Here is an 18,263-nt window from a genome sequence, read left to right on the forward strand (position 1 = left end):
TTTTCAACATCAATGTTTTTGCCAATTATTGACATATCAAACAAATGCAATGTGTCTTTTAGGACCAACAATAAATACATTTCCTGGGTAATAAAGTTCAGTTTTTTATAAACAGGTTTATTTAATTGGTTAAGATTGTGAAAATGAAAGAATATTTCGTAATTGTGTTCAGGACTGACTGGCGACAATAGTGAATTCAGTAAAGGTTGAAAATAATATCAATAGTGAATATTTTTGGTCAACTAAGGACATTTTATCAGCCTTTTTAGAATAAGATAAAGGGTTCAATTAAGTTTAATTTACAATTTACAGTGATGAAAAGAAGATTGACCTGCTATTTTCACATGGGACACCTTTGCAAACCCTTTATGTTTTCCTTGGGACAACGCCCACTTCGCCAGAATTAAAACCCTGTCCGTTTTTCCTCCACGGAGACGCACATTTTTCCTCATAGACAATCTGATCGCTGGAATCTGTCTTTGTTGCTGCTCTTGCTGTCCAACCAGCCAATCAGCGTTAGTATCCTGTTTGAAACGCCCACAAATATCGCTCACTGTCCAATCAGGGAGCTCCTTCACCCGAACGCCATTTTGTGGGTTTATAACAGCGATGGTCGGGTCTCCTGCTGGCGGCTGGTTGCTGGAACCTGTTGCTCCGCAGTTCCGTGTTGTGCAATGGACGGGTGAGTTCTCCAAGCGTCTTTACGTACACACTCAGATAAAATGTACTTTCTGCCTGTTTTATTCACACCTGAGAGCCATAAGAAAAACATGTCGTCCACTAACGGTTGTCCAGAGAGCCGTTGGTGTTGTTGTTGTTCGCTTAACTGTCGATAAAGTTGTGTTTAAAGTGGTAAATAAGCAGGAGTTAGCATTAGCGTTAGCATCGGGACGGCCCATTCTCAAAACCCTCAATTTCACAAAAAAAGGTGCTTTCGTTTACAAGCAAACACACATTTATTTAGCACATAGCGTTATTCTTAGGATCTGGTTTTGTTGAATAGGTTGTGGGAAGAATCACTAAGTTACAGTAACGTTACAGATTCACGATGTTCTCACGCCCACTGAGTGTTTTCACGATGCTACCTCACCTAGAAAAGTGTAGATTCAGTGAAAAATAATGTAATTTCATGTGTTAAAAGTGTGCCGAATTGAAGAGTACTCCCAGTTGATTCGTTTAAGGTGAACATATTATGTTTTTATAGGTTTGTTGTTGTGAGGATTAAGAATGCAAGTTAAAAATGACCATGTTTCAAATGGAGTTCAGTTGTATTTGCACTGTAACGAACGGAAGTAACTGGAACTCGGTGTAATTTAGACTGTAGGCCATTATAGCTTAACAGGGGTTTTGTTGCCAAGCAAATCCCTTTTTTTAATGAAGATTTTATTAAAAACTTCACATGTTGCATGTGTGTCGACTTGAATGTTTCCAGTCGATTCGTTTTAGAGGTTAAGAGTCATATCCTGGCAGGTTTGTGGATTTAATGTTTTGAAAGTTGGCTTTACAATGATAGCAATGTCATTCAGTTTTATTTGCTCAAAAGGGAAGGGGAGTATTATTATATATAGAGTCTATGGGTGTATCAACGGTGTGTTTTTAGGCCTCAATTGAAGATATTATTTGTGCTTTTTAAAGAAATAAAGTAGCTTCATTGGTTGCATGTTTGCCTCACTAGAAAGTCGTCTTAGTTTGACATGGACGAGTATTTTCTTTGTTGGTTTTAAGGATTAACAGGAGAACTTTAAATCAACAGTATTTCATAAGTAGTAACCGTTGCTAAGATGTTAAACGGTGCAATTATGATATAATGCCTTCTGTCAAGCTTCATACTGCTTACATGGAGTTGTAAATCTTATTTTAAATGGTTGTATTTCCACCTGGCGACACTGCAGGTCACCTAAGACAGAACGGGTCTCAACTCTATTGAGTTGTTGGCAAAGCGAGGAAACATGAGAACAATCCTGTTTGTCCTGCATGTGTTTGTTTTCCATTGACTACAATAGTATTGATCTATTTGTTATTGACCTGAAGGAGTCAGTTGGCCACACTGAAGACAATGGTGTGGTGTCAACTGTTCTTTTGAGCTGTTAAATATAATAACGGTCCTTTTTAGCTGCAGATTGTGAGATGTTTGAGTTCCTGTTGTGAATATGTGTGCCTGGTCAGGGCTCATTCATGCCCTGGGGGTCCTCTTCCAGCTGCTTTACAGTCTGTACAGTCAGCTAGCCCGACCAGCCGATTTTTCATTATCTAACCGTCGAAGACATTTGACCAACTCTGTGCTTCAAGTATTCATGTCACAATGGTTCATGTATATGTCATAAATATGTGTACTTCACCTGAGTACTTCTGTTATGTGAGAAAACGGTAGTGTATTTTTGTTCCTCTGATTGTAGTTCCTAACGTGTCCTTATTCCATTGATTCATATTTTAATTGTGAATTTTCTATTTTATTTACAATTGTTGGGCAGTACTTTAGACTTTCGTTTTTATCCCAGTTTTTCTGTAAAAAGGGACACCTCTAAATGTCTTATTTTTTCACTCAAAAACCTGAAGATATCCACCGTAATAAATTATACAACAGACAAGCGATTAATGAATTATCCAAAAAGTTGATTGACTTATTGATTAGACAATGGAGTGTAATTGTAAGTCTATTAAAAATGATTATTTTAGAAACTTTTTTTTATTTCATGTAAAACAGTTGGTTCACATTAAAAAATAATGAATGAACGGTGCTCATTTCAATCTGATATCTGTTGTTTGGGTCACATGACCTCCTCATAATGTGCTCCTGCAGACTCAGGCTCTTGATTTGTATATTTACTAAAGCAGCTACCTGAAGCTAGGAGACAAACCAGGAAATACAACAAATGAAAAATGGCCGAGAGAAAATCTCTCCAGAATGATCAGGACATTAAAGACTGGATCCTTATTTTTCTGCCTCTACATGAAACAAGTTATTGTACTCCTCCATATCTCTGGCTGCAGATCATTATTGTATCATATAAAAGTACACTTCAGTCATAGAAGTGTTTAAATCTTAGGACTTCGTCAGACTGAGTAGACCCTTTTGATACGATTTTTTTAAAGTCTTTTTAAATGTCGGAATATGTTTGTTATTTTGGTCATTTCATATATCGGTCTTTATTTTCATTTGAAGCTTTTATTGATGTTTTAAAGAAGCTTTGGATGTCATAACATTTCATATATAATGAAATGTTTACACCACATAAATTAGACTAGAAGCTAGAGGACCTTTCCTTACTAACACGTTGTCTACACTAGGTTGGTTTAAGGCACTGCATCTCCAAACTGCACAGTTCACGCCTTTTTAGCTTAATATTGTTAATACAGAGCAGTGAGTACATTGCGTTACTGCTCGACTCGTTCTTTTAGTTTTTTCATTAGGATTTTGTGTGGATAAGTACCTGGTACTAAATATTTTGTATATTTGTTTGTGCAGATTCTTAGAAGATGAGGACATAGCTTAATGTATTCATGCATCTGTATCTCTGACGCATCGTTTTAGTCTGATTTATTCATTCGCCTCACCTGTTTAATTTCCTGCTTTTCAGATTTACGACCTGTGAGTCATTTGTGTAACATATTGACAGATTGATCCCGCAGCATCCTGCCCTGCAGCTGAAACCCTCCGCATGCTGTGTTGATGTTAAACGCTTTAAACTGGTGTGCTCAGCCTCTCTGTGGAGCAGCCTGCTGGCTTTCTGAGGGTTTCATGTGAATGATATGATATTAACAGTTTTCTCACTTCTCATTCTGACCACTTACAGCTGCAGTGTGATGCAGCCGATCTGCACACGTTCTTTCAAATGCTTTCAATATCAACTGTTTGAAATGGATCAGAAAATCTCCTTAAATCAGAAGCATTTTCAGGAATTTCATTTAATCCCAACCGAAACACGTGAGCTTTTAAGACTCGTAGCGAATGTTATCCCCCTGCCGCTTAGCCCCCTCTTAGATTTGTTGAAATGACTGAGTTTGTAGGTTTGGAGAAACACATTTTAATATAGTGACATAAATCAATACACGCAGCTTCGTCCCTCGTAGAAAGAAAAGGATAAATAGTGGCTGGTGGAAAGGGAAATATTTGGAGAATAATAATTTATTAAAATAAATAAACTCTAATATTTATGGGAAAAACTTGAATATTCTTAGGGTTTAAATTGGGTTAAAAATGTAGTAGGAAAAAAAATGAAATTTCTTAGAAACTAAACCTGAATATCCTCTAATATTTTATAAAGAGACACGTTGACAAAAATACCCAAATAATAAAGTGGTAACATTTAAGAAAAAAATATATAATCTAAAATAACTTATGAAAAATAAAATGAAGTTGTAATGTTTTATTGTAAAGGAACCACCAGTAATTGGCTCCGTATTTGATTTGATTTCTTTACCTATACGCTCCTGATACTCCTTTGTACAGCTAAACAAATCTGCAGATTCATTGACATTACATTTGTTTGCAGTTTTGGCAGATGATAGAAAATGTGATCTCTTAAATCCCGAGTTCCTACTCCCTGTATGATAACCCCCTCTCTGTATTATTATCATTGTTTAATTGTGATTTGCAGATGTTTTGATCTGAAACAAAGTGCAGTCAGCTGGTGACCTGTCCTCTCTGCTGGGTCTCTCTCTCTCTCCTCAGGCTTTAACCTCATTTTAACTTTTTTTTTTTGGCTTGTTGTTTTGAGTTTCTCTCCCTGCTGCTTCTAACACGCTGTCTTCTCTTTACAGCAGTGTCCACCAAGATTTAACAGTTGGTACTAAGGTAGGCACCTCTGCTTCCTCTTCCTCCCCCTCTCTTCCTCCTCCTCTTCCTCTTTGTTGGTTTGTGTTCTGCTGTGAAATGCTTAAATTTGATTTGCAGAATTTAAGGTCACTAACAAAAATCTCCCTTTCAATTATGATAGGTCTTAGTTGCATGAAAAATGTCTCCCAACAGGAAACACTTATTCTAATATTGTTTATTCATCAATTAATAGTCTAGTTTTTGGAAGTATGAAATGTCAGGAAATTGAGAAAATAAATGTTTTACTACTTTATTTAGATTAGAACTTAATTTATAATACAGTTTCCTTAGTACTGCCACTAACATGTGTTTATGCACACTGTACAGGTTTTCCTTATTTCCTTTCACAATAAAAGCCCTAGACACATTTCTAAACATTAAAGAGGACTTAAAGTCACTAATGGCGCTTTTCCACTGCAGCACGGTTTAAGCGTGCCGTGCCAAACCAGGCCCGCTTTTTTTTTTGCTTTTCCACTAGGGGTAGTTCCGGCTCAGGCCTACTTGGTCACCTTTTTTCTGGCCCTCCAAAATCGAGGTTCTTACCAGGCCAACAACCGGGCTGAATATGCTAAACTAGTGACGTAAACACTCTCGACTGCTGATTGGTCAGAGAGAATCGCTGGCAAGGGGGCTACAACTACAACAACATGAACATATTTGACCGTGATTTAATTGTAATACACGTTTCAAAATGATGCCGAAATAACAACATACTGATACGGGTTAGTAAAAACCATGAATTAATGCTTTGACAAGACAGCAGGCGAAAAACCTTTTTTTAAATGCGTGTTTTCTGAATGGAGATCGGATCAATCAGGCTAAGCTAACGCAGTATATGCTCCGACCGTCCACACTCACAACAACGGCCTACAGACATAAATAAACCAGCGACTGTATTCTCCATGACTAGACAGTCTGTGGTTTTGAACTTTTGAGCTCTGAGGGCTAACTGCTAACAGCTAACGGCTGATGTTTTGTGGTTCGCATTGAAGATGACGTCACGGCAGTTTTACGCAGCGTCGCTCCGTCCGCCGAACAGCCGATCGCCCCGCCTTCTCAATGCGTTACTATAGTTACTGCCCTAGTTCCTAAACTGTAATGAAAACGCAGCATAAAGTGAGCCTGGCCTACCAAGGCCTAACCGTACCGTAATAAACCATGCGAGGCCCTGCAGTGGAAATAGACCATAAGATAATTTGGCTAAAAGGCAAAAGTAGTCCTCTAGAAATTCTTACTTTTTAAGAGAGGTGTTTATTTAAGAGTGTTTATTTGCGAGTGTTTGCACAAAGCACTCTGCTTCCCCTTGTCCTTCTCCTTTGTATGCAGGCTGTAAATACAGGTTTGTGTTATTACCTTTCACAACAAAAGCCTGTGACACTTACTCTGCATCAGTAAATATTAAAGGGAACTTATATTTAGCTGAAGTAGTAGTTCTTTTAAAAAACATCCCCTTTTTGTAAATAGTTTATTTTAGTTTGTAAATATCAATGAATGTACAATTGGTTTTATTTATAACCTAATTCTTTTTTATTCCATGATTTAATTCATAGCCACATTTATTCATTTAATTGACTTATTTCATTATGTAATATTATTAAATGAGATTTGTGAGCTCAGCCCTAACATGCATTTGTTTTGGCTTTGGGAAAGATTAGTTCATTGTCTCTGTATTGATCTTGAAAAACATTAAATATCAGGGTCTTAACAAGTATTAAAAGTTAATAAATCAATTTATCAAAAAAGTATTAAACGGCATTTTCCAAGGTATTACATTTTGTAGCTTGTTTTCAATAAGTATATGAATTGTCCAAAGAGGTTGTATTCTACAGTCCTGCCTGAATGTAATCATTGCGTAGGTGTGTAGTGTGATTCTGTGTCGTTTATTTATGGCATCCCGTTGGATTTGACGTCATCTGAACAGGACATCACACGCTCACTGCTTGATAGCGCGCGAAGGTCCGTTTACGCCGGTTGTTAAACATCGTTATGGGGAAATGCAAGTCTGCGTCCAAATGGTTGGAAGATAAGGAGGAAGGATAATCAATACTGTATATAGTCAATGTGAGGTAAAGTGTGTGTCGCCAAGGTAACCAGTTAGAACTCCAAGTGGAGATGAGGTCTTAAAATGTTTGGAAAGGGTCTTAGAAAAGGTCTTAAAAGGAATTACATCTGACTTCAGGATTCCTGCATATACCCTGAATATATATATATATATATATATATATATATATATATATATATATATATATATATATATATATATATATATATATATATATTTTTTTTTTAACTCTGCAGCGACCCCGTGAACACCATTAGAGTCCGGCGCTGCCACCTGGAAACACTCGGAGGTTTTCTCTGTAATTAGTGTTGCGTTCTCACCGTTTTATAAACGTATTATGAACTGCAGCAGTGATTTAGACACATTCCTCAACAGGTCTGACGATAATCAGATTATTCAACAATAATTTGACATTCTTAAAGGACCAGGCCGCTGACTTTGCACCCATTCAGTATAAATCCTGCTGACTGAATCATTGGTCAGGTTTTTACATATCATCATTTTCTTTGTGGCATGTTTCAGTTCTCTGTAAAAGGGTTGCTAAAGGTTAGCAAAAATCAGAACCACATATTTTTTTATCGAATACATTTTCTTTGAACAGTGGATTTCTTTGAACAAATTAAATAGAACTTAAAGAAAACCCAAACCAATAAATAAATAACAAGAGTCCGCTAGATTTACGCAATAACAACATCTCTGCAAAACTAAATGCGACAATAGTGAAATGAAAATAATATTAATACACCACATACATTTATACATCCATGTAAAAATATGAGTAATGTTTTTAAATAAAATACATTTTAAACAGAAAATAAAACCCTCTCTCTTTTCCTACGTACCCAAATCTTTTAAAAACGGGTGTACAACGAGCGGATACAGATTTGCTGCCGATATGACATCAAATTGGCAGTGGACCCACAGAGAGTTGCCATCAGAAACAATGCCTGAAGTGTTTTGGACGTAATCTGGTCTTTGTTTACATTAGCAAGCCTCGCTAACACTCAGAGCTAGCCTGTACTGGAGAGCACGTGTGTTTTTAAAAAGCAGGAAATGAAAAAAGAACTCGCCTTGTGATACACCTGCAAGAGAAAAAGCGTTTGAGCTCCATACTGTTTCAGAGATAATCCTTGATGTGGTTTAGAACAGGATGGCGTATTTATCACAGCAGAATTTAACTTTATCTCCGGTAGCATTCTGATCAGGCATTAGCTCCGCCTCCTTTTTTTGTTGTTCAAGCTAAGGACCCAAAATCCTCGTTTCTCTAACAGGGCTGCAAAAGAGGGGTATGAGCACTATGAGGCATGGCTACAATGGGGGAACTCTTTGGTATTTTAAGCAAAAAACTTCACAGACATGTTTTATATAGGTATGGCCCTACAATATATTTTTCCAATATAGCATGGCATTTTTGTTTCTGACAGACCAAACCAATAAATCACTTGATAAATGAAGAAAATGGTCTGCAGCTCTTATAAGCAGGCAACATCAAAACTGTCTGAAGTATCTGTCTAAGAGCAGAGTCTCCAATTTCACTGAAGCAGGAAGGAAATCATTTAATACCCAGTGTTTGTGAGTTAACAAGATAAAAATCCATCGGTGTGAAAGTCAGAGGAGGAAACAGGAAATGTCAGGTGTTTGTTTTATGTAACAGACTTCACATCTAAGCCGTGACGTGTCTTCAGTTCTGAACCAGTCTCCAGTGTTTCATTAGAGCCAATCAGCTGATCACTCTGATGTGGTGGGCGTGGCCTTTATGAACCTGAAGTACAGAAACACATTGTATTTAAAACAGTCTCACATTAGAGGTCTTTCTGTAGTCATGGGGACAGGATATCCTCCCCTTAAGAAGCATCTGCTTGAAGATGAATATCTGAGTGAAAGATTGCTTGTGTGACATGGGGAGAAAAAGCTTTATTACAATACAAAGCATAAATTATGAAATGCTTTTGCAGTTTTATAGCCTACTGTGACCGGATGCCTTCTGCAAAAGTGTTAAGAGTTCATGCAGCGTACTACAGAAGAGTTTGTAGTGATTTGTTTCCAGAAAGGAGTATTGTGTCTCTTTATTGGGTTTATTTACCAATTCTTTTTAAAATTTGTACACAATTTCAAAGCTTCATTGACGTCACATGCTCTCGGTCTGTCGTCACTTATTCCGGAATCCCGTTAGACTGAACTTTGTCACATTTTAGTTTCATTAATACATCGATTTTTTTTTTTTATAACCCCAACCACGAGGATACACTTTTTAGTGACATTTCTGGCATTTACATTTTCGTCGTTCTTTGTGCGGTTACCTGTAGTGATGTAAGGTGGAAACAAGAGCCACGTTTCTCTCTTTGTTAGGGGCTTTGTGTTAATCCAACATCGACCTATTTCAATGATTGTTGGATCCCTATGAGGGAGGTAGGAGAGAAGTAGTCTCACTGTTAGAAAAGTACTTGAGTGCTTGGAAGTGAAACTGCAGCATTTTTCACATTCCCACTGTGGTGGTCTGCGTCCGGCTTCATCGTGGTGACCGCCGCTGTTTTTTTTTTTTTAAAGTCTGGGCCAAAACCACATGAAGGTTGAGAGAAGCTGTGAAGAGGAGGAGGAGGAGGAGGAGGACGTACAGCTCTCCTGTTTCCTCTGGCCTCAAGCGAGTCATCTGAAACCATCCTGAACACGGATCCTTTTAAAGGGACAGATCAGAGTTTATACCACCTGTAGTTTAAGAAGTGTTGCTACCCTCGCCCATCCCACTAGAATCCATAGGCTGTTGGAATAATAATTAATGTCAAGTTATATTAATGTAATTTGCTTTGAAATCTCAAGTCTTCCTAATTAAATTAAACAAATGAGGAAATAACACGAGTAGCAAGAGGGGAAAGTGTGATTAACATCTTGTACACCTGTGTTTTGGCAGGACTTTATGTGCTTTTAAATCAAAATAAACGTAACTATACGCCGTGTCAGAATGACTCTACATTAACCGTGCGTGCGCAATAGTTATATTGAAGGACATGCGATGTCAAGAGAGCTCTGAACTGAAACCCATCATCATGCTACCAAGTTGTTGTCTTAATAGAAAATGTTGAATGAGTTTTCTGCTAGAAGTCTGTCGGATAGGATTTACTCGTAATAAAAGCTTCTTAGCAATCACTAGTTGTGACACGCAGACTCTGCATGCCAGCAAACCGAAACCATGTCTGATCAACTTATCAAACAACCAAAGAAACCAGAACTAATTATTAAACCAAAAAGGTCTTCAATGGATCTGGTTTTGGTACGTGTTCTTTTTTCTTTCTTCAAATTTAAGCAGAAGACGATAAGAGACAAACGTTATGTTGCATGATTGTCAGAATGTGCATGGGCCTATAGACATAATATTCAGTTTAATAAGTTTGAAGTCATAGAGGGTCACTGAAGGACTGCAGTAGACCAAACATGTAACTCCTCAAAGCCAAGAGGGGTCTCATATCAAATACTCAAGGTAGTCCTTTATCACCTTTTTATATAATCTCTCGGTTAAGAACATCAAATGTGTCCCAATAAAACAAAGTCAATTCTGCAAACTCATTAATTTGGTCAAATATAAACTCAAATGCAGTTTCACAAAGCTGCACTTAAAGGGGAGGGTAGGTAATTCACTTCAGAAACACTTGTTGTTATACTCCATGGAATGCTCTTAACATCCCGATATCAATGAATACATTAAAAGCTTTGACAAAAAATCCATAAAAAAATGTCATCTGTGGAAGCCGTGGCGCTGTAAAAAGCTCGACCAATCATCTGAGCCGGCCCGGCTAAAGTAACTGGATGGCCTACCTGCCTGTCAACCTTCCAACTGTGCACAAACTTATCTCGTGCTCTCATTGGTCATGTGTGTGTTGGAGGAGGGGCTCTGTGAGGAAGTCTGAAGGAAGGGACAGATTTTTTTCAGTTGTGTATTTTCAAATTCTATCGCACTCGAGCTGATTTCTCCATTCTTACCATACCTACCTTTTAACACTCTTGTAAAAACAAAGTGGCTGTCTTACTAAAAATAACTGAGATATTATTAGTGAAAAAGGAATTGATTATTTTACATTTGAATTAAAGCTCTTGTCTTTTATCAGTATTTGTGTGCAGTCATATCTGAACAACCAAATGCGTGCCGCTAGCCCGTAGTTGCAGAACCGTGAAGATGTTCAACCAAATAAGCCACGGCTGCACCGTTTTAAAAACAACTAATTGCATGTATTTTCACTGATATTGTAATTGCAGAATGCAGCAAATGATCCTTTTTGTAACCTTAGTCACATAAAAAAAAATATAAACATGATTTTGATTTTCATCTTTACCAAATATATCGCTTAATGCAATGTCAATGTTGTGATTTCAATGATTCAGTTTATAGTTTGGTCTGCAGGCAGAGAAGGAAAGAAGTGAGTTGAGGTTATGGATTTGCTGCAGCTTTGAGACAGAGCTCCTCGGTCATTATATCAACAGTCATCTTGTTGTGGTTCGCTGGTTGACAGACTGTTAGCTGTCTGTCTGTCTCGGTGTCTTTTGTCCTCCTTCAGCCTGAGGCAGCCGGTCAGTCAGTCAGCAGCTGTCCGACAGCAGATCCAGAGAGGGACAGCAGCACTCAGGTTTCTGCTCTATTATTCATGGCAGGCGCTGTAAGGAGATCTCAGCTGCTTTTGTTCCGATGGAAATGTGTGCTGCTCAGGTTCCTCTCAGAGAACCAGGCTGCTTCTGATCTAAAGAAACACAGAAATGCATCATGTCAAACTCTCCTGTGTGTTTTTGTATGGAAGTGACACACACACAGCAGGACGAAGTGTGCACCTCACTGCATTCATTTTGAGTCCAACGCCTTCCTGCAGAGTGTCTAGTGAATATCATTGCTGTGACACAAACAGAAAATATCATTTATTATTACCTCTGATTCTCTGCTTTCTTACTTTGCGTTTCATTAATCTGATGCAGAAGAGAGGCAAGAATCCTGCAGCTACATTAGCTAGAAGTGCTAGATCCAGAAATTGCACATTTTTTAAACTGTTTTATAGATTGTATTGACTGGTGCACGCTCACTCAGCAAATGATGCTAACTTTTTTTTTTTTGCTCACTTTTTGCACGGAGGAGAAAGGGCACACTTCAAATGCTGTGTGTTTACAGACGGCGAGACTTGCTGCATGCTAGGGCTGTCCCAATACCATTTTTCTACCATTTAGTTATTAACCCAATTTATGTTCTTTGAAATTCAAAAGGATATCTCATTGTGTTTGTTGCTTTCGTTGCAGTTGTATATGTCTTAAGTGTAATTTGGCTTGACTTCCTATTTTGTATGGACATGCTTTTATTTTGAAGGAGAGTTAGCGCAGTTGACAGGAAGTTGTTGTTGCTATGGAAACAGCATGACGGAGATTAACGGAGAAAAGTAATATCTACATATAAAGACGGAGAAAGTCAACGATAACGTTTATGGTGGAAGTGTTAGCACCCCCCGAACAAGCTCTTACATTGATATTGGAGATTTCAATAAATTCAATTTTTAAAAAAAAACGAATATCCGAATAACAAAATTGAAACCCGAATAGTACTCCATCGAACGAATATTTGAATATTCGGGTACAGTCCTACTGCATGCTGAACCTTTTCAGATAAACAAAAAGCCATCCTGAGTCGTGTCATTGAGACGTTGCTGTCGTTGCTAGGGCTGGATTGTATGGAGAAAATCCGATATTACATTTCTTATCACATACATTGATAAAGCGGCAATACTGTAAGTTTTTATTTTTGATGAATAGCCATTTGTTTCCTGGATGTTACATTACATGTCACTTGTTAGACACTTTTATCCAAAGCCACTAACATACTCAATACTGAGGGCAATCCCCACAGGAGCAATTTGGGGTGAAGTGTCTCAGGGACACAACGACATGCTGACTGCGGTGGGATATATTGAGTAGACAGGCAGAGCTTATAATACAACAGCTTGAACAGGTCAGAAAGTGACATGACTTGACTGTAATGCAACCTGTAAGAACACTATCAAAATAACACATAACTAAGGCCATATCTAGTCTCAAAGGAGAAGTGTAACCTCACTGTGACTCAAACTAGCTGTAGCATTACGTGGTATAGTTTCCCCTAGGTCTCCATAACATTTCAGGTACTCTTTAACCCAGATGACTCTCAGGTGACTTAGAAAGTGGTCGAAAACATTGATGTTGTAAAAAAAAAAATGGAATCGTGTCATTAAAAGGTTTCATGTTGATGCCATTCTAACTTTTCCTGTGTGTCCCTCTTCAGGCCTGGTCTCTCTCTCTCTAAATTAAGTTACTCTTCTTCCGAGATGCAATTTCAGGTACTTATATATTACATTGGGCAACAATTGTTTTAAAGTGAATCTGTATTCTGTAGTACTGACTGCATTTGGTCGAAATCCTTTTGTCCCCAAAACCGAGCATTGAGCAGAGCTTATCATTCTGAAGTGTTAAATGCATCAGTGACAAACAGTAGAAGAACTGCAGTGTGTTGAATGTGGCCCAGCCTGTTTGTCTACATCTGGTTTTCATTGAGCTCCACAACACAGGAATTCACCCCCCTTACACACACACACTCTCATACTCACACACTCACACACACACCCGACTGCTCTTTGTGGGTCTAAGAAGGGGGGATGACAGCGGATGTTTGACCCGTTTCATATTAACGGTTGAAATGACACAAAGGACAGTTTCACCTCAGTTGAGTTAAATATATGCAGTATGTGTTAGTGTGAGACGATGCTCTTTACTGACCTCTGGTGGCAGCAGCATGCTTGTGCCACTATTTCACTTTTAACTTCTAACTAAAAAGCAGAAAATCCTCCAAAAAACTTAAATAAAACCGACATTTTTTAAAGGCGAAATGGAATCGACACCTCCCTCTAAAATGTGGAGATGTCCTGCTTTTAGTTTTGTGTGATTATAAACCAAATATCCCATATAACAACATTTTTATATTTTCTGACATTTTACCGACCAAACATTTACTATTATTGTGTCCTGCATGCTTATTAGCATCCTTAGATTAAACTGAGGCTCTAGTTTATCAAAACTGCAGCTTTGTTCAAATGTAAAACAATTGTTTAAAAAAAAAAAAAGAACAGTTTTCCTGACGGCTAGTTCGCTAAAATGTCTTTTTATTATTAATGTTTATTTAGAATAATTGTAATTAAGGAAATGAACGGGTGTTTGTTTTTGATGTTTTTCAGAGAGGATCTGAAGAGCTTTTCCCCAGCGTCTCCAGCGCCCCGTATATCATGAGCACCACAGGTCAGATACATCACTTTGTATATATTTAATAACCAACACTTATTCTCGTTCATTTTCCTCAACACACATACATTGCAATTTCTTTCAAATGTGCTCAGTGATAAAAGGTATCGTGTTAAGAGTAGTAGAATAATCAGAATGGATATAACCCATCACTGCTGGTGTATCGTCTGTGTTTCTGTTATGAATTTGTCTTGACCTGTTGCTGTTGTTGTCTCCTGTCCTCTGTAGCCAATGGCAACGACAGTAAGAAGTTCAAAGGTGACATAAGAGGCCCCGGCGTGCCGTCCAGGGTCATCCACATCCGAAAGCTCCCGACTGACATCAGTGAGGCCGAGGTCATCAGCCTCGGTCTGCCCTTCGGCGACGTCACCAACCTGCTGATGCTCAAAGCCAAAAACCAGGTGACGCACGCTGACTGGGAACTACTGTCGTCAAACATATATTTAAAAAAGGATATTACATATTAGGGCTGCACGAATAATCACATTTGAAAGTTTGAAATATGTGATTAAGCGATTTGAAAACATGTTGCGGTGTCCTTTGAGCTGTATTATCAACCTATGTGAAGATGATCAAATCTTAATCTAGCTTCATTAAGTTGTCTTCAAAATGCATAACATGCTGAGTTTACACAATGTAGGGTGAATGTCCCATTAATATTGCAATAACTATCACAGAAAAATAAATATAGCAATGAAGGTTTTCCAATATTTGTAGCACAAAATGGAAGGAAAAATAAGTGCTTTGTTTATTTGGATAATTTGGTTTATGATGAATAACGGTGATCTCAATACTGATCAAAATAATTGTGGTTTTGGCTTTGATTGAGCAGCTCTATTAGATAGCATTACAATATGTCTGGTAGAGTGGGGTCCCTAATAGGGGTGCATACCGGTTCCCGGTATTACCGAAATACCGGTTACCGGCGGCTACGTTATACCGTACCGAAATCAGATCCGGTTTTCGACTTTTTCGATTAATTTTTTTATATATAAAGTTAGGCGTGATATCCTTAAACTCACGCCCAAACCACCAGCCAATCCCTTTGCGCGTCTTGCAACGGCTTCGGTGATTGGCTTGATTGCCTAGCAACGCCCTTCACCTTCGTCCCGAACGTCTGAGCCTTTCGGTTAGCTTTCGTTTTTTCATTAGCTCAATGTCGGCACGAAAATCTAAAGTGTGGCTGCATATGACTGCCAGTCTGAATGGTGGGGTCTGTAACCACTGCCAGTCTGAATGGTGGGGCCTGTAACCACTGCCAGTCTGAATGGTGGGGCCTGTAACCACTGCCAGTCTGAATGGTGGGGTCTGTAACCACTGCCAGTCTGAATGGTGGGGCCTGTAACCACTGCCAGTCTGAATGGTGGGGTCTGTAACCACTGCAAGAAGTTTATTTCTGGGAAAGGCGGGAACACATCCAAGCTCTCAAAACATGTGTTACCGTCACATAAAATCAGAGTACAGGAATTTGCAGTCTTCAAGCCTGTGTTGTCAAACGTGTTTTTCATTGTTTGTTCAGTACTAAAAGGTCAAAGTCCCACAATTGTTTGTAATATTCATTTGACATGTGAACTATATCATAAAGCGCTTCAATTTTCCCTTGTGCAACATGAAAGTATCACGATATGTATCGGTCGGGTATCGGTATCGTAAAAAAGTCAACGATATGCATCCCTAGTCCCTAAGCTCAGCAGTGTCCGCAGTAAAGCAGTATTATTATTTTACACTTCCGTTACCATACTCACCTCTCCTGCCCTCCCTCTTCAGGCCTTCTTAGAGATGAACTCGGAGGAAGCGGCTCAGAACATGGTGGGATATTACTCCACACTGGTGCCCATCATCAGGCACCACCCGGTCTACATCCAGTTCTCCAACCACAAGGAGCTGAAGACCGACAACTCCCCCAACCAGGAGGTAACCATCTCTCAGGGTTTAAGCACAAGAAACTCCACACAACTCAGGAAACATCTTCAAATGTTGACTTTGTTTTGATCGTTTCACAACAGAAAATAGTGTTTCATTCAGAGCTTAGTAAGTTATGATGATTTACAAAACCTGTGTTTGATGGTCGTGATAAGCAGCTGTTTTCATGAACGCCAAAATGTGAGTTTCTATCAAGCGAAGGATGGGACAGCCTCATCTATCCTTTTCGTAAAGGACGGTGTGTGTATCCTATGCTGAAGGAGATAACAAAGGAAGCATTCAAGCTCCTTTCCTTATCATCTAGATCAGCGGTTTTCAAAGTGTGATGCGCGCCTCCCCTGGGGGGCGCCAGAGAGCTTCAGGGGAGGCGCAGCGTGAGAAAAAAAAATACAGTGAGAGAGACGACAGCGTCTGGCAGAAAACGTCACTTGCACACTTTTGGTTGTCAGTGGAGACCGAGTTCCCCCACCTCGCCAAGAAGGCTGTAAAAGAGCTCATTCCCTTCCCCTCCACCGACCTGTGTGAGCGCGCGTTGTGTAAAACTTCACTGCCCAGCCCAAAAAAAGTAACCACTTTGATTTAACTAGAAATAGGTAAGGGCATTCCACTGGATAATAATACCCCTGCTTTATAGCAACAATAATAATAATAATAATAATCGGGAGGGGGTGCCCGGCTGTTCTTATGTTCTCTGAGGGGAGGCTCACCTTCCCACACTTTGAAAACCCCTGATCGAGATCATTTGAACTGCTCTCACCATGGCTGCCTCTAAAGTACGCCTGGGTCATTTCAATCAGTTAGGAACCTCCTTAAGCTAAAGAACAGCATGTAAATATCTCTCTCTTGCTCTCTCTCTCTCTCTCTTCTCCTCCCTCTCTCTTCTCCTCCCTCTCTCTCTCTCTCTCTCTCTCTCTCTCTTCTCCTCCCTCTCTCTTCTCCTCCCTCTCTCTCTCTCTCTCTCTCTCTCTCTCTTCTCCTCCCTCTCTCTCTCTCTCTCTCTTCTCCTCCCTCTCTCTCTTCTCCTCCCTCTCTCTTCTTCTCTCTCTCTCCCTCTCTCTCTCTCTCTCTTCTCCTCCCTCTCTCTCTCGCTCTCTCTTCTCCTCTCTCTCTCTCTCTCCCTCTCTCTCTCTCTTCTCCTCCCTCTCTCTCTCTCTCTCTCTCTTCTCCTCCCTCTCTCTCTCTTCTTCTCTCTCTCTCTTCTCCTCCCTCTCTCTCTCTCTTCTTCTCTCTCCCTCTCCCTCTCTCTCTCTCTTCTCCTCCCTCTCTCTCTCTCTCCTTCTCTCTCCCTCTCTCTCTCTCTCCTTCTCTCTCTCTCTTCTCCTCCCTCTCTCTTTCTCTTCTCCTCTCTCTCTCTCTCTCTCTCTCTCTCTCTTCTCCTCTCTCTCTCTCGCTCTCTCCCTCTCTCTTCTTCTCCCTCAGAGAGCCCAGGCAGCTCTTCGCGCCCTCACTTCCTCACATGTGGACGGGGTTGTGGTGGCTCCCAGCACCGTGCTGAGGGTGGTGGTGGAGAACCTGATCTACCCCGTCACACTGGACGCCCTCTGCCAGGTAAACACAACAACAACAACAACAACAACACAATCATTTATTTCTTGTTTGATAAATGTTGCATGCATACAAATGCTCAGGTCAGAAGAATTTCATTGCCATTTTTACACTGTAGCTTCGTGCATATGACAATAACACCTTTGAATCTTGAATGCTTTTTTCTTTACCATCATTGTTTAAAACTCTGTAATAAAAACAATCCCTGATTCCTCTCTGGCCCTCAGATCTTCTCAAAGTTCGGCACGGTGCTGAGGATCATCGTCTTCACGAAGAACAGTCAGTTTCAGGCTCTGCTGCAGTACGCTGAAGGAGCCTCCGCCCAGTCAGCCAAGCTGGTGAGCATCACACACACACACACACACACACACACACACACACACACACACACGCTATCACTATTTATTCACAATTCATTCCTTATTGTTATTTCATTGTATGTTTTAATAATGTATTTCTTTCCTACGCAGTCATACAATCAAACATATGTACCATATCAAGCACAATCCCCCTTTAACACTCGGTTAAAACACAAATGAAAGCTACGGGGGACTTGTTATGTTATATTTGCACTTAATGCATTAGAGAGTCCCAGTTAAATGAGAGAGGTGTTGAGCAGTTGTT

The 18,263-nt window shown here is 39.5% G+C and overlaps 1 protein-coding gene across 4 annotated transcripts in view; it reads left to right on the plus strand.

The window, feature by feature from the left end:
- The first annotated feature begins 603 nt into the window (after positions 1 to 603).
- LOC307037783 (polypyrimidine tract-binding protein 1-like) overlaps positions 604 to 18,263 on the plus strand; it is a 29,132-nt gene continuing 11,472 nt past the window's right edge. Inside the window, exons 1-8 of one of the 4 annotated variants that reach the window (XM_079678886.1) lie at positions 627 to 682; positions 4,762 to 4,795; positions 13,162 to 13,216; positions 14,108 to 14,168; positions 14,400 to 14,572; positions 15,939 to 16,085; positions 17,514 to 17,642; positions 17,867 to 17,977. In XM_079678886.1, the coding sequence (XP_079535012.1) occupies positions 13,205 to 13,216; positions 14,108 to 14,168; positions 14,400 to 14,572; positions 15,939 to 16,085; positions 17,514 to 17,642; positions 17,867 to 17,977 (633 nt within the window). In that variant the 5' untranslated portion in view covers positions 627 to 682; positions 4,762 to 4,795; positions 13,162 to 13,204. Of the gene's footprint in view, positions 683 to 4,761; positions 4,796 to 13,161; positions 13,217 to 14,107; positions 14,169 to 14,399; positions 14,573 to 15,938; positions 16,086 to 17,513; positions 17,643 to 17,866; positions 17,978 to 18,263 lie in introns of all 4 variants that reach the window. The other 3 variants (XM_079678884.1, XM_079678885.1, XM_079678887.1) reach the window with 3 other exon arrangements.

This window comes from Notothenia rossii (genome assembly GCF_949606895.1).
Source record: "Notothenia rossii genome assembly, chromosome: 1".
Taxonomy (NCBI): Eukaryota; Metazoa; Chordata; class Actinopteri; order Perciformes; family Nototheniidae; genus Notothenia; species Notothenia rossii.